This window comes from Aethalodelphis obliquidens, unplaced genomic scaffold (genome assembly GCF_003676395.1).
Source record: "Aethalodelphis obliquidens isolate GAN/ISIS:26980383/991018 unplaced genomic scaffold, ASM367639v1 scaffold9, whole genome shotgun sequence".
Lineage (NCBI taxonomy): Eukaryota > Metazoa > Chordata > Mammalia > Artiodactyla > Delphinidae > Aethalodelphis > Aethalodelphis obliquidens.
The window spans coordinates 30,491,064-30,508,059 of record NW_020837953.1 but is presented as its reverse complement, the minus strand read 5'-3'; the positions used below and the strand labels follow the sequence as shown (position 1 = coordinate 30,508,059).

Genomic DNA, 16,996 nt, shown 5'->3' with positions numbered 1-16,996 from the left:
GGGGCCTGCGAGCCTGGCGTTGGGGGGCCCCGGAGCCCCGGACCGAGGGGCCCGGAAGTCCTCGGCCGAGGGACCTGGAGGGGCCGGAGCGACTCCGGGCTGGGAGGCCCGAATGCCCAGGACCCTGGGGAGGGGTCCGGGGATCCAGGGGTATCCCCAGAGGCGGGATCCAGGGAGTACCAGGCCCTTCGATGAGGAGCTGGGGAGAGGCCTGGGTCGAGCTGGGGAGAGGCCTGGGTCGCGCTCAGGCTAGGGAATAGTGGTGAAAGTGGGGCGAAGGGTGAAGGAAGCCCGCTGCCCGCCCGAGAGTATCCCTGGGAGCCTTGGGGTGGGGAGCAAGAGCAGAGAGTGGGTTGCTGAAGAAAGGAGGGTCCACGTTTCACCCGGGGGCGCGTTAGAGGCCTCGGCCATTCAGTCCAGGGGGAAAGAAGCAGGCGCTTCCCCGAAGGCGTGGTGACAGGTCCGGTAGTGGGAGCAGGGGACAAGGAAGAAGAGCTCTAAGGGGAAGTGAGCAGGCCCCTACCGTCCCCTAGATGAGGGGGCGGTAAGAAGACACCTCAGAGCCTCCAGAGGAAGGAATGAGAAGGGTCCAGATCTGTGAGAGAATAACAGAGAGCTGGGAGTACCTCCTGATATTATAGGTGGAGAGCAGGGTGATCTGGTCTGTCGCGGGTGGGGAGACCCGTGTTTTTGAGGACGGGAGAGAAGATAATTGGTGGAAAGAAGGCTAAAGTACCCTTGCTTTCTAAAATGACAGGGGAATTGGCCTGCTGTCTTCTAATTGAGGGGCAGGAGAGGTGAGGGCAGACTCTTGCTTGAAGGTCCTGGAGTGTGATCCACCCAGACTAAGGCACAAGTCTTGACTTAGGGATCAAGGGAAGGCTTGGCCGTCTAAGAAGCTGGAGGAGGCCTGCATTCTCTTCTCAAGATGTGAGAAATTCAAAAACCCTTCCTAACAGACACAGCAGGGGCCTTAACTGGTGTCTGTTTAGGAGAACCTAGAAGTGGCATTTTCCTCCTTAACCTGGAGGATTAGGAAAAGGGAGGATCAGATATTTCGAGTCTCACAGAGGATTCTTTTCTCTCTTGGGGAGACTTCTTCATTAAATGGACTGACTCCCCTAATTTGTCAACCTTTTATCAATTATGTGTATTTAAATTAGTCTACTGACTTGATGACTTTTGTCATTAGTTGTTAGTCAACCACTTATTCATATTTACTTCAACAAACATATTGAATAGCCAACTTGTACTCAACTTCATTGGGATAGTTTGGGCTGTATTTTGGTCTTGTCGTAAGCAGAAGTCTCCTCAACTATAGTACGGTGACCCTTCAAAAAACCCTTTTACTGTCAAGCAGATTTGGAAAAGAATACAATAAAATTCCTAGTAATGAAAACTGAAAAGATTGAAATTTAAAACTTAATTTAAAAAAAGAATAGGGCTTCCCTTGTGGCGCAGTGGTTGAGAGTCCGCCTGCCGATGCAGGGGACATGGGTTTGTGCCCCAGTCCGGGAAGATCCCACATGCCGTGGAGCGGCTGGGCCCGTGAGCCACGGCCGCTGGGCCTGCGTGTCCGGAGCCTGTGCTCTGCAACAGGGGAGGCCACAACAGTGAGAGGCCCGCGTACTGCAGAATAAACAATAGATTTGACACACTTGAAGAGAAAAATCATGAAAGGGAAGATAGACATGAAAAAACAAAACATTCACACACCCACAAAAAACCCTTTTATGCTATTGCTTCCCTAAACACCTACGTAGTGGTCACCAATATGTGACTTATCCCAAACTTCATTTGCCCTGGCACTTTTCCTCACAGTGGTCCTATGTAGTGATCTTATTGGCTTCATTACATCTGGTAGCACCCTGGATCACCTACTAAATACATGAGGAGGAATAAAGGGAAAAAAAAATCCAGGAGTTTTGGCCTCATGTAATAATAAAGTTTTAACTTGGAAATTTCTTAAGAATAGACCACACAGTCTACAAAAATTACAGTGAAGTATGGAATAAATACATTTTGGAGTTAGAAAATTTCAGGATATCTAGTATTTCTGTTAGTCCATTTCAACTACCAACTCTGATGTTCCTATGATCATGTGACACTTATGCTTACATCTTGCCATGTTTTAAACAATTTTCAGGACACAAAGTGAATTTAATCCAGAGTAAGTCAGATTATCATTTGTTTAGTTTTTTGATAGTTTATGTGAGTAGTCGTGCTTACTTTCAAGGTGTCTTATTTGTCTTTGAAAATAGCTACAAATAATTCTTCCTTTGCACTTAAGTTTGACATATTTCCTTCATGTGTGCTCCTAGAATTACAGAGTGTTGTGTGATTCCACAATGAATACTCTAAGTCCCCTTCCATGAAATACCCAAAGGAGCAACTCACTCATCTTGCCTTAGGAGTTTTGGTTGCTATAAACAGGAGCTACTTTTCAGTTTACACTCAGCTCGAAGAGATGACCTTGCAATTAGCCAGTGTAGTCTGTAGAGCTGATTCGGGTTACTTGCTAGGAATATGGTATTTAGGATAATAAGAGATATTCAACCCAAACTTGCTTCTCTAAAGAATGTAAGAATTGCCATGTTGGATCAGACCTGTGTCTCTGACTGATACTGAGAGATATATCGTGGATGATTATAATTATCTTCTCTGATAAATTCTCAGAAGGTTAGAGAAGCAGCCAGAACCTTCCTCTTGAGTTCTGAGGTGTGTGGGGGGTAAGGAGTATATGAGTTCTTATTGAGGAAAGTATTAATCAAGAAGTTAGTCTACCACTTATTCAGAGTATTGTAGAGAGGACTCAACCTTAGGGTAGAAGGTTGAACTAGAAGCATCCTAATTCTGCTTCTCTAACCCATTAATTTACCTATGCTATTAATTTTTTAACATTTAAACCATTTTTTTTGAAATAAATTCCCTACGATTGTTACATGCTAAAGTATTACATCTTTTAAATTCATTAAATATGTAACAGAATAGTGCTTGACAACAAACAAGTGTCCGACAGTTGTTAGCTGTGATTATTTTAATTCACCCTACATTTCTTTTTTCACCCTACATTTTTATGGTTCAAACTTTGACGATATCTATTGGTTCAATTATTCTAGGATTTGATGGCATTTTATACTCCATCATATCCGTTTTGGCTTTTTCTAAACTCAAGGGTCCTAATCATTTAGGTTCTATTGCTGGCAGCCAGCCACACCAGTCCACTGATTCTCTAATCCCCACCCCCGCCAGTTTTAAACCTTCAATTTACATAAGTTTATTTATTTATTTATTTATTTATTTATTTTTGCGGTACGGCGGGCCTCTCACTGTTGTGGCCTCTCCCTTTGCGGAGCACAGGCTCCGGACGCGCAGGCTCAGCGGCCATGGCTCACGGGCCCAGCTGCTCCGCGGAATGTGGGATCTTCCCGGACCGGGGCACGAACCCGTGTCCCCTGCATCGGCAGGCGGACTCTCAACCACTGCACCACCAGGGAAGCCCAACATAAGTTTAGATTGTATATTGTAGTATCTTGCGATTACTTTTTTCCTGTACTATGTGACAGTGTCACACATCTCTTTCCCTTCTGTAGCTCCTTAAGAGCAGATAACATCCCTTTTCATATCCAGGGAGCCTAAGTCTGTGTCCGATGTGGAGTAGGGACTCAGTACATATTGGCCATAATGATGGGCAGTAAGCAAGGCAGCTTAGCCTGAGCTGTGTAAGCAAATTTATATCCCCTTAGTTAAAGTTGAGAAAATTCTAGAAGTCTTTTAGGGTAAAGTGAGTTACTCATTGCACAAAAATTTATTACATACATGCTATGTGCCAGATTTTCTTAGGAAGTTTTAGGTGGGCAGTTTTGTAAATAGAAGTCTGATATTTGAAAACTATTTATTACACTCGAGAGTCCTGGGCACTGAGCTAGCGCAGGGGAGCCTGTTGAAAAAGAAAAGCTATCCTTTCTCTGCCAGGATGTAGTCTGAGGGGGAGAGGCTGACAAAGGGGGTTGATGGTTGTGACGGGGATGCTGCAGGCGCTGAGGAAGCAAGAAGACCCTCTCAGATCTAGTCAGGGATGTCACAGATGGCCTCTCTGAGGAAGCAATGTTTTAAATAAGTCATAAAAGTTTAGCAGTGACTTGCCAAAGAGGAAAGAGAAGAGAATTCCCGGTAGAGCAAACAAGTGTGAAGGCTCAGGTGAGGAAATATGGCGTAGTTGAGAAATTGGAAAAAATGCAATGGCAGGAGCCCACAATGTGAGAGGAAGAACTGTGAGAAATGAGGCTAGCAGGGTGGGCAGGGGACAGATTTGGTGGGTTTTGAAAGCCATATTAGGGTCTTTGCACCTTAATAGCAGCAAAGGGAATGCACTGAAGGATTTTTAAGTGGGGTAAATGGCCTTTAGTAAGATGACTTTGTCTGCTCTGTAGATAATGAATTGGAGATCAAGACCAGAGATTAGGGTATTGATGAGAAGCAGCTGGAAAAATCCAGGTAACAGTGTGGTGGCTCAGAATATGATGATGGCAGCACAGATGGAGAGTGGGGGTTGGTTAAAAGAGATATATAGGTGATAGAATGGATAGGATTTGGTGGTTGGTTGGATTTAGAAAGAGAAGAAAGAGGAGTCAAAAATAGCTCCTTAGTTTCTGGCTTGAGAAAATGGGTGGAGGGTAGCACCATTTATTGAGGCAGGAAACATAGGAGCAGGTTTGAGAGGGAACAGGCTTTCAGTTTAAGGTGCCTACAAGATATTTTAAGAGGCTTTTAGATATAGGAGGTGTTGAATCCAGGAAAAAAGTTTGAATGTGAGAATCATAAAGGACAGAAGTCTAAGTCATATATGAGGAATTTTAACTAGGTCAAACACAAACAAAAATTGATTGAACCAATGTATGTCACTACCTATGATGAGCAAGGCTGTGGGAGACAAGATTTTTATTTTTTATTTTTAATTAAAAAAAATTTTTGGCTGTGCCACAGCATGAAAGAAGCAAGATTTTTAGATAAGCAGCACCTGTCCTCACAGAGAGTATAGTGTAGTCATGGAGGTAGATGTCTATTCAGTTAACTGCAGTGCAAGGCACAGTGTGATAAACACTAGAGGAGAGCTGCAAGCAAGTATTGGGGGACCTCAGAAAAGAAAGTGGTTTGACAGTGGCTTTGTGGAGGAGTGAGCTTTGAGCTGGACCTTGAAGGGAGAAGGAGATGCGGGAGAAAGGAGTTTTGGGCTTATGGAATAACAAAGGTAGAGAAACCTGAAAGTACATATTACATGTTCAGAAATCTGTGGGAGGTTGGTGTGGCTGGATCTTAAGATTCTTGGGATACTGTAGTTGCAGATGAAACTGGGAAAATTTGGGGGCCAAATGAGGGAGATTTTGAGTGCCATGTTAAATGTGTGTATTATAGGCAAACAATTGCTGTGGCAGAGCTGAAATGTGGATTCGGTCATCTGAGTACTAGTTACATATTCACACTTGCATCCATTGTCTGTCTAAGCACAGTTCAGCACAGTCCTAATCATCTTCAAGTACTCACATATCTAAGTAAATGGAGTGTTCTTATCCATATTCTCTTAAGTGACTCTTTTCAGCTGTGAAGACTAACAGCTGCAGAATAACTTGGGGCCCTCTGAGTTTTCATTAAGATTGAGATAATGCTTTGAGTTACTTTAGAGTCAAGGAGTTTGTGGTACTGGACAGTGGTTTCCCTAACAGCTCCGCAGGGGAGATGTCAGGCAAGACCCTATCTCCATTCAATATGAGGCAAAGAGGTATTAAGACGTTCCTGGAGGTCATACAGTTGGATTCAGCATCTATTAAAAAACCACACGATGCGAACCATCTTTCTTTTTCCCATACAACTTAGTTTAGTTAGCAGATACTTATTAGTATCTGCTTATTAGTATCTACTCACAAAGGACAGAGCACTTGATGAGGTATAAAGGCTGGTTGCAAAGAAAACAGATGATTCTTACTTCCTAGGAGCTTAGTTTGGGATGGAACTAGTGGTGTGCTGTAAACCAGCTCTCTAGAAGAAAAAATACCCTGATTTGTAATGTTTGTCAATTTCTGTGGTGTATATTCTCCCAGCAACTGATTTCAAGCTACCAACTTGATGTCACTAAACTTGGAGTTGGGAAGAGATGTGCACAGTTGGTTCTCAGGAGCTGGTAGAGCTGGCTCCAGCACACCACGGGGTGAATCACACATACTAAGAAAAACTACAATAACAAGTGAGTACTAAGGCATTTCTGGAAAGATCAGAGCCTGTGTCAGCCCCTTCTCACAGTTCCCATCTTTTTCAGAGGACCATGATCTGCAGGATGCCCTGGGAATTAATAGTTATTATCTTGGTGTTCCTTTCCTATGGTTGCCATCTTTTCAAACCAGACAAAGTTACTGGTGCTTCTTGTTTCTGACAGCAGCTCCAGCTATCTGACTTCATGTGAAAGATGGCTAATGCGGAAGTGAGTGTCCCAGTGGGGGATGTGGTTGTGGTACCCACTGAAGGAAATGAAGGGGAGAACGCTGAAGATACCAAAACCCAAGTGATCTTGCAGTTACAGCCTGTGCAACAAGGGTAAGTGACTAGAGATTTGAATATTTTGAAAAATTTGGGAGGTTCAAAGAGTGAGGAAATTATAACTTTAAGGTGATTTAGCATAATGGAACATTCAACATCAAACTCTCAGAGCTAAGTTTTCATCTCTATAATGTATTGTGTGCTATATTTGTCATTCAGTACTTACTACAACAGTTTGCTGTTTCCTTGTCTCTCTCCGTCTTCTCTACTGTGAGTTCCTTGGGGGTAAGTTACATGGTTCCCTCATCTTACTTATCCACACTGTTTAGCACAAGGCCTTGGTACATGTTTACCAAAAGACAGTGTATTTAGAGTCAGAGGAGACTAGGCAACTGTAAAATTATTCCTACCAGAAGTTCTCTGGACCCTCGTGGATGGGCAAATTACTAAGCTTAGTCTATCAAAAAAATATTTATCAACCACCTACGATTATACAACGTATTTCAAAGGTGTTGAAAGAAATATAGCACATGGTTCCAACCATCATGGAGCTTGTAGTCTAGTTGTGCAAGGCAAAAATACATGTTTATAAATAAAGAGATCACTTACATGGCAAAACCTAAGAAGTGCAGAGTGGCATGGTTAGGATGTGCTTTTGAATTCAGAGGATCACTGTGAATTTGAAAGAAGATATAAGATTTTTTGGTGGTCTTGAAAGTTAAATGGGAACTAGATCTGCAGAGGGAAGCGGGGGGTAGTTATTTAAAATATTTTTTTTTTATTTTTAAAGTTTTTTTTTTTGTCAAATATAGTTTTTTTTGGTTTTTGGTTTTTTTTGGCTTTGCCGCGTGGCACGTGGGAGCTTAGTTCCCTGACTAGGGGTGGAACCCGTGCCCCCTGCATTAGAAGCATGGAGTCTTAACCACTGGACTGCCAGGGAAGTCCCAGGGGGGTAGTTATTTTATTTTGGGGAATGTATAAAAGATTCTTCAAGGATCAGAAGTGTTCTTGGGCAAACATATACAGTTGGCCCTCTGTATCTGTAGGTTCCGCATCCACAGATTCAACCAACCTTGGATAAAAAATATTAAAAAAAGAAAAAAATCCAGAAAGTTTGAAAAAGCAAAATTGAATTTGCCACATGAAAGCAACTATTTACATAACATTTACATTGTATTAAATATTATAAGTAATCTAGAGATGATTTAAAGTATATGGGAGGGACTTCCCTGGTGACTCAGTGGTTAAGAATCTACCTGCCAATGCAGGGGACACAGCTTCGCTCCCTGGTCTGGGAAGATCCCACTTGCTGTGGAGCAACTAAGCCCGTACGCCACAACTACTGAGCCTGCACTCTATAGAGGCTGCGAGCCACAACTACTGAGCCCGTGCACCACAACTACTGAAGCCCGTGTGCCCTAGAGCCCACGTGCTGCAACTACTTAGCCTGTGCTCTAGAGCTCACGAGCCACAACTACTAAGCCCATGGGCCACAACTACTGAAGCCCGCTTGCTCTAGGGCCCGCGTGGCACAGCTACCTAGCCTGTGTGTTGCAAATACTGAAGCCCACGTGCCTAGAGCCTGTGCTCCGCAACAAGAGAAGCAACTGCAATGAGAAGCCTGTGCACCTCAATGAAGAGTAGCCCCTGCTCGCCACAACTAGAGAAAGCCCATGCACAGCAATAAAGACCTAACACAGCCAAAAATAAAATAAAAAATTTAAAAAATAAAGTATATGGGAGGATGTGTGTAGGTTATATACAAATATTCAGTACTATGCCATTTTATAAGGGACTTGAACATCTGTGGATTTTGGTATTTGCAGGGGGGTCCTAGAAGCAATCCCCCACTGATACCAAGGGATGGCTGTACTCCAATTCCAGTCTACTAAGTAATGTACCTTGCCTTAAAAATTTCTGGAGAAAAACAGTTAACCTATCTTGATAATTTAAAAAGCTTTTTAGTATAGGAAATTTCAAATATACCCCAAAATAAAGAAAATATAATGAACCCCCATGTAAGCATCCATCACCCAGCTTCAACAGTTATCAACACATGGCCAGTCCTTTTTTTTTTTTCACATGGCCAGTCTTATTTCATCTCTACATCCACCCACTCCTGAATTTTTTTGAAGCAAATCCCAGACATTAGTATGTATCTGTAAAAGATAAGGACTTTTTAGTTTTTAAAATATAAACATAGTTTGCTGACATTTCTGAATATTGTTGAGCATGAAGGAAATATTCTAAGGTCTATAAGGGAAAGTTGATATAAATAATGCCTAACATATAGCCTATAGAGTGGTTTAAATTTTTATTGGCACCAACAGATTATGCATGCTTATTCAAACTCAGTTGTTTGGTAATGTTGTTTGATACACATACACATACTTGTAGTTGTTACCTTTTGAAGTAGGGTAACATCAGGAAGAATTAAAGGGCAGGTTTTTTTTTTTTTTTTTTTTTTTTGCATTACGTGGGCCTCTCACTGTTGTGGCCTCTCCCGTTGTGGAGCACAGGCTCCGGACACGAAAGCTCAGCAGCCATGGCTCACGGGCCCAGCCTCTCCGCGTCATGTGGGATCTTCCCGGACCGGGGCACGAACCCATATCCCCTGCATCGGCAGGGGGACTCTCAACCACTGCGCCACCAGGGAAGCCCAAGGGCAGGTTCTTTAGTTCTCCGCAGCTTTATTTTCTTTTTCTTTTTTTTTTTTTAGAATTTATTTTCTTATGGAGTCATCATTTCTTCTGTCTTTCCTAAAGTACTCCAGTTGTCATTTGTCCTATCCCCAGTAGAGACAGAAGAAACTTCTCTGCTACTTAGAGACTTAATTCTTTTGAAGATTTGGTTCCACTTATTTTTCTGTTTGTCTTTTTTATTTTCCAAATGATATTGCCTTTTCTGGAAACCTCTCATTGCTTGCTTAGGTAGAGGATCTTTGTACAACATATATTGACTCCCCACTCCACTGTTTACACTGAATTTTAGTGCATGAGCTAGTGAATAAACATTTTGAGGTATTACATTCTTTTTTTTTTTTGAGGTATTGCATTTTGAGATGCCTGTCAGTTGATTTTTCTAGTTGTATTATTTTATTATTTGAATATTTTATTGCATTTTAGCCTCATTTTATAAAAATGAGCAGGGTACAAAAGCAGTGATTCTAGTGATAAGAAATACTGGTCTCATAATTTTAATACACTTGAGACAAAGATGGAAATCATCAGGTGTCAGTCTTCAGCCTCATCACACTTAACCTGCTTGGCTACAGTTCAAGTATGAAGGAGAGAAACAATCAAAGAGTATATATGAATTGCTGGGAATAAATTGGTAAAGATTATATTTAAAAGGCAAGAAATAATTAGGGATTTTATATAAGTATTTTTAGATTTCAATATATAATTCCTCTTGTCCATCTTTTTAGCTTTTACATATATGACATTTAATACTGTCTCAAATTTTCATCATATACACATTTTCAGGAATACATTGTGAAGCAAAAGTAGAGTGTCTGGTAACAGTCTTTTAATATGAATACATAGAACCTGACGTGTAAGGTGATACTTTCATAATAATACTAGATTGGTTTTTTTCTTTTTATAAATTTATTTATTTTTGGCTGTGTTGGGTCTTCAATACTGCACGCGGGCTTTCTCTAGTTGCGGCGAGCGGGGTCTACTCTTTGTTTTGGTGCGTGGGCTTCTCATTGCAGTGGCTTCTCTTGTTGTGGAGCATGGGCTCTAGGTGCGTGAGCTTCAGTAGTTGTGGCATGCAGGCTCAGTAGTTGCATGGGCTTAGTTGCTTCGCGGCAGGTAGGATCTTCCCGGACCAGGGATGGAACCCATGTCCCCTGTATTGGCAGGCGGATTCTTAACCACTGTGCCACCAGGGAAGTCCCTAGATTGGTTTTAAAACATGTCCACATTCAACTTTTTAAAAAAAACATAGATACTGAGGTACTCAGGTACTAAGATACTAAGAAGACTTTTAATTCTGGGGGTTTTTCAACAAAGAAGGCTTGTTCAGCCTATGCTTTTCTCTTTAAAAACAAAAAAAGATGGTTATTAACTTTTTCAAATAAAACCTTTAAAACATACTTAAAAAGTCCTCAGGAGGAATGAAGGTACTAAGATTCCATCACCATTCTTGGCTTTCTAATTCATTTTGGATTCATAACAGAGTTTTTAACAATGAGATCAGGGACTGGTGATTTTAGTATTACATAAATTTACTCAGTGTGCTGAGTGGAATAGTTCAATTTGAGGAGTAGTGACCTTACTTTCCTTATCATGCTCATATCCCTCCCTAGTAGTAAGTTTGTTTTTTTTTTTTTTTTTCCCCGTGCTACGCGGGCCTCTCACTGTTGTGGCCTCTCCCGCTCCGGACGCGCGCAGGCTCAGCGGCCATGGCCCACGGGCCTAGCCGCTCCGCGGCATGTGGGATCTTCCCGGACCGGGGCACGAACCCGTGTCCCCTGCATCGGCAGGCGGACTCTCAACCACTGCACCACCAGGGAAGCCCCCTAGTAGTAAGTTTAAGGCCTTAGGAAGCTGTATAAACTCTTTCAGATCTGTAGGGTACCCATTAGTTTATGTAATAATCCCACATTCCATTCAATTAATCAGAATATCTTTCCTTATCATTCAAGATAAAAAGAACTTAACTCTGTGGATTTTCAGTTTTCAGTGAATTAGAATACAATGATGTAGACTTAACTTGAAAACTCTAGTAAACATAATTTTACCTCACTTCGATGATTCATAAGGTATGTCGGTATCTCATAACGCCTTAACATTTTAAACATATTTTATGATTTTTTACCATAATCATAGTAGGTATAGAGAATTAGGCTAAATCCATCACTATCCTGAGTTGCTTTAGAAAGATTTTCCCTGATAAAATCTTGTTTGACCGTAAAAATATAGACTATTCCCTGACTTCCCACCCCAAGTGCAATTTTCCGGTTGTTGAAATTATGTATAGACAAGAATTTATTCTTTTAAAGAATTTTGCACATACTGGTCAAGTTAGAATGAGCTTATCAAATTTACTTGAAGCAGTGGTTTTTTTTTTTTTTGGCCACGCTGCAGCTTGCCAGATCTTAGTTCCCTGACCAGGGATCGAACCTGGGCCCCTGGCAGTGAGAGTGCCGTGTCCTAACCACTGGACTACCACGGAATTCCAGAAGCAGCAGTTTCTCATGTGTATCACATTCCTCATTCATTTACCGGTCATTTATTATGTGCTGTGCCATGTTCCAGTTAGCACACGACATGCCAGGTATACAAAATGAATAAAATGTAATCTCTGCTCTCAGGGACTTTTTTTTTTTTTTTTTGCACATGGCTTGCGGGATCTCAGCTTGAACCCGGGCCATGGTAGTGAAAGCCTGGACTCCTAACGACTAGGCCACCAGGGAACTCCCTCTCAGGGACCTTTTTAGACTACGCCCAAGGAGAGAGAGATAGGTAAACAAGTATATAGTATGAAGTGTTATAGTTGTTGTGACTAAAGTACAGTTGCATCACAAAGGAGGAAGTGGGTGATTATACTGGAGGATTGAGATGGAAGGAAAAGCATCATACAGGCTACTCATTAAAAAACAAAAGATGGGGAAGGATGTTCTGGGAAGAGGGAGAAGAGCAAAAATAGACGGTGTAAAAGAAGGTGGCAATTTTGGGAACTACAAATAGTTTGGTATGATTGGGGCTTGGATTGTCTGGTGGGATTTGGTGAGAGATGAAACCAGGGGCCAGATCTTGGAGGGACTTAAATATGATATTAAGGATTTGGGTCTTTATTTTAGCAGCATGGAGAGGATTCTTGAAGGGTTTGGAGGAGGGTGTTACATGATCACTGTGGAAGGAATATAGAAGATCAGGTAGATGCAAGGAGACCAGTTCAGACTAGAGATGATGCAGCCTGAATTAAGGCGGTAGTAGTGGAAATAGACAGGGAGGATGGCTGGTGTTAAGGAGATGCATCTGGCAGGACTTGGTGACTATGTGGGAGTTGAGGAGGAGGAAAAGGGAGAAATTCAGTGTAATTCCCAGGCTTCTGTTTTAGGCTGCTGTGTGCTGTGTGGTGCCATTACAAGGATGGGGAATATAGGAAGAAGAGTAGTTTGGGAGGTGGGAGAGGAAAGAGAACTTGGTTATTTTAGACATAATGAATTCAATAAAGTCCTATGGGATATCCAAATGTATTTATTTATTTAGCAGTTAGTTGTGTCCTGGTGTGGAATTCAGAAGGGAGGTCTGTGCTAGAGGTGTCACCATGCAGGTGGCTAATCACTGATGCAAAGGAGATTATTCAGGCAGTGCTTTAGGGTAGCAAGTGCAATAATTAACATGTTAGGTTTATTATGGAAATTGAACAAAGGATGTCAATGTATCATGTTAGGTATTCTGAGCCCATTTCTTAGAAGGTTGAAACGTTTTGGAGAGAGATTTTCCTTAAGTGGTACCTCTAGTTACTGCTAGTTACTTTGGGCATAATGGCTCTCTTACTTTTTTTTTTTTTTTAACGAGGTTCTGCTCATGTCTGTAGTTTGATTATGGTGACTTAAAAAATGCTAAAGTGTAAAAATGACTAAAGTTCCTAGATTCCGACAAGGGACATCAATTCTGTGGTCAGCAGGTTCTTCCTGGTTTGAACTAACAGTATTACTTTTTAGTCTTATTTGGATAAATCTATAATGTGACCTAATCTTATACTTGAAGCAGCACTTTATGTCATGAGCTTTTAAAGTTAGGAAGGGAAAAGTCTGGTGTAGAAGAGTAGCAAGTGGCGGTGTAAATACAGTAGCAAGAGGAACTTTCCTTTGGGGTGAGGAAAGTTGTTGATTCATTTCCATGGTAGTAGCTGCTAAGCAGTCCCGGGCAGCTTAGAATTTAAATACATTGGGGCACTAGTCAAAGCACTAACATCGAGTTGTAAAGTATATTATTTTATTCCTTTTGAGATAGATTAAAACAAATTTTTTAACCCCATGCTGTGAATATTAATTTTTTCATGATTTATGTAGTTTGTTTATCGATGGACACTTTTACAACAGGATTTATGAAGCCGGATCCGAGAACAACACGGCAGTTGTGGCAGTAGAAACTCACACAATACACAAAATTGAAGAAGGGATTGGTAAGTCTTTTTGTTGTTCTAGTACTTTTTTTTTTGGCCGTACCTCAAGGTATGCAGAACCCGTGCCCCTTGCAGTAGAAGCGGGGAGTCTTAACCACTGGACCACCAGGGAAACCCTGTTCTAGTACTTTTGACCTTAGCTTCCTTGGTTGAGATTTCTTGCCTCTTGTGCCTTATTTTTCCCCCCTACCCAGTGCTGTAGCCATCAATCTGATGATGGCACATCTAGAGACACCGCTGCCTAAGATGCTAGGGCTGTCCGTTGATGTTTAACGTGAATTTGCTAGGGTTGCTGAAAAGATTTTTCATCAATAGAAATCCCTCAAAGAAATTGGAGCCTCAAGGTTGAACTCTGTCATTAGGGAAGTTGCTGATGAGGTGTTGATTGTAAGACAGTGAGTGGAAAGAAACTGAAGTTAGACAAACCTGAGTTTAAATCCCACGTTCTCACTGCTTAGCTGTGTGTCCTTGGGAAAGTCCCTTCACCTTTCTGAGTCCTACACAGGGACAATATAGGAAACAATCACTGCCTCACAGGATTGTTTTAAGAACTAAAAAAGATTAAGCCTATAAAAGCACACAGCACAGCGTCTGGCACATAGTGGGAGCTTGGTAAGAGAGCTGTTATGCCAAACTTCTTCCAGAAGATTCCTAAACAGTACCAACCAGTGTGAACTATTAGCCCCTCAGAGGAACCAGGATACTAGAGATTCTGAATTAAGCTTTGGGGAAGAGTGTTTGATAAATAAATGATATTTTTTCCATTTTCAAGATGCAAGCACTATAGAAGCAAATGAGGATATGGAAATTGCTTACCCCATAACTTGTGGGGAGAGCAAAGCCATTCTCCTTTGGAAGAAGTTTGTATGCCCAGGAATAAATGTAAAGTGTGTCAAGGTAATTGTCTTTTCTCCTTGCTGGGGCCTATTTTGGGTCTCCTTGTTTTCAAAGGGTATGGTTTTAGTGCCTCTTCTCTCTCTTCCACCATGTCAATGTTTTTAATTTTGTCGTGTCCCTTTGTGTCACAGTAAAAAAAAAAAAAAAAAATAGGGACTTTAGAGTGAAATTGACCTGGATTCAAGTCCCACCAGAATATAAGTCCTTTGAGAGCTGAGAATTTGTCTATCTTGTTCACCATTGTATCCCCAACACCTAGACTAGGGTTTGGCATATTTATCAGTAAATATTTGTTGAATGAATGGAGTCCCATCTCTATCACTGACTAGCTAGGTGACCTTGATCAAGTTATTTAATATTTCAGAGCCTCATATGTTAAAATACAAATAATTATATACACACACAGTAAGGTTGCTAGAAGAGGAAGTGAGATCATATATGTAAAATGCCTTACACTGGTGTGTAATTTGGTAGAGTTTATTAAAAATTATTACTGATAAAAATAAGTAATCTTCATGAGAGCACAATATGGAAATAATTGCTTATTCTGTCTCCACTGGTAGCCACAGCTGACCTATGTAGATAGTAGTCACCATCAGTGGCATCATCCTAGAATCATTAAGAATTACAGAGCTTCGAGGCTTTGTAGTGCTGTTGGTTTCTACCATCCTTATTCTTTCTACCAGATCCTGAATTTTGTCATTAGGGCTGGATAGATTACTTCAGTTTAAATAGCCTTTGCAACATTGGACCTGTCTGCTTGATTCAGGGCATAAATGGATTTTAGATCCTAATCAGTATATTAATCTCTGACCCTCCTTGTGTCTTCTGTAGCTTTGTACCAGGACAGGGCACTGTGTCCAGAGAAGGATCATCTTCTCTAGCACAATAGGGTGGGAGGATGGAGAATACAAGGCTATGACTAAAGATGTCTGTCATTTGGGTATTTTTTGTTCATAACAAGTAGAGTTATGTCTTTCTTTCCCTCTTGGCCTGCCTAAATTAACATTGGATTATTTTGGACTTTACTTTTTACATTAGTTTAATGATCAGTTGATCAGCCCCAAGCATTTTGTTCATCTGGCTGGCAAGTCCACCCTGAAGGACTGGAAGAGAGCTATTCGTCTGGGTGGAATCATGCTCAGGTGAGCTCTGATAGCAAGTTCATACCTTTCAGCTGACTGTGGGGCACTTAATCATGGTGGAATCCAGAGAATCCAGTCTTCTTAATTTGAATTTTTATTCTGTCTGAAGGATTGGCTTAAACAATCCATGTATTATTTGACCTTCATCGACTTGTTCTTAAAATCCCTGTGAGAGAAGAAAAATTGAATTAAATTGACTCTTCCCAGCATCTAGGACAAATTCTTCTGATGTCAGAATGTTGGGCAGGATCTTCTCTGGGCAGAGAAGCTCAGGAGTAGATGACAGTCCAGCTTGAGATCACTCAGCATAGGCAGAGCTAAGCCTGGTGCTAAGAAAGCTTGACAACAATGGAGATGTGGGCTGATGGACAAATCCTGGGATAATCTGGTAGAGTAGAAGGGTGCTGTTTGTAAGTAACAATTATGCACAGCGAATGCAATCCTTGCCGTCACTGTACCATTGAAATAAACTTTATTTGTTTTTAAAAAATATTTATTTATTTACTTAGGCTGCGCCTGGTCTTAGTTGCGGCGTGCAGACTCTTAGTTGCGGCATGCATATGGGATCTAGTTCCCCAACCAGGGATCGAACCCGGGCCCCCTGCATTGGCAGCGTGGAGTCTTACCCACTGCACCACCAGGGAAGTCCCAGAAATAAACTTTAGAATGTATAGTATCCCCACTCCCATCTCTTTATGCAGCAAGTTTATCATTGTAATCCACCCCACTCCTCGGTGAAATTAACATTAGTTGGTGTTTCTTGAGCACTCAGCTATTGATAGAAAATTTTAAAATGTGGTTAAGAATTAAAATTTCCCCACAGAACATGTATCATGAGCCTTAAAAACCTCTTACCTTTTGTCTTTAATTTTTTTAAGGAATCTGTCTTAAGAGAAATCTATAGTGCTTGTAGAGATTCAAGTATAAAAGTGTTCATTGCAACATAATTTATGATGGTGAAAATTACAGTCTGCTTTAATATACAATCAGGGTGTATCTAAAGTAAATTATGGCTCATCTAAATGTATATGAGTTTATACTATGGGGCATTATGAGGTCATTAAAATATTTCTAAAGAGTTTTTACATGGAAAGTGCTTATGATGTAATGTAAGGAAGAAAACAAAATGTAATATCAATTAATATAGTTGTTTTAAAAAACACACATATATAAGTAAATTTAGTAGAAAAAATATGCTGAAATGTTGATATGATCTCTGTGTTGGATATTTTTTTAAAGAGCAGTTGTTTTCCTTATAGTTTTCTGTATTTTCCACAGAA

General features: G+C 41.1%; 1 protein-coding gene and 1 non-coding gene across 11 annotated transcripts in view; one reads left to right on the top strand and one right to left on the bottom strand.

Moving 5' to 3' along the window:
- The window catches only part of GMEB1 (glucocorticoid modulatory element binding protein 1), a 29,383-nt gene that overhangs the window by 586 nt on the left and 11,801 nt on the right, over positions 1-16,996 (top strand). Inside the window, exons 1-6 of one of the 10 annotated variants that reach the window (XM_027109418.1) lie at positions 3,524-4,200; positions 6,099-6,241; positions 6,431-6,588; positions 13,562-13,674; positions 14,447-14,571; positions 15,613-15,716. In XM_027109418.1, the coding sequence (XP_026965219.1) occupies positions 6,461-6,588; positions 13,562-13,674; positions 14,447-14,571; positions 15,613-15,716 (470 nt within the window). In that variant the 5' untranslated portion in view covers positions 3,524-4,200; positions 6,099-6,241; positions 6,431-6,460. Of the gene's footprint in view, positions 1-3,517; positions 6,242-6,430; positions 6,589-11,645; positions 11,815-13,561; positions 13,675-14,446; positions 14,572-15,612; positions 15,717-16,996 lie in introns of those variants that run through there. The other 9 variants (XM_027109417.1, XM_027109427.1, XM_027109419.1 and 6 more) reach the window with 9 other exon arrangements.
- Positions 11,640-11,712, bottom strand: TRNAE-CUC (transfer RNA glutamic acid (anticodon CUC)). Its single transcript has one exon. It is a non-coding gene; the product is annotated as a tRNA-Glu (tRNA).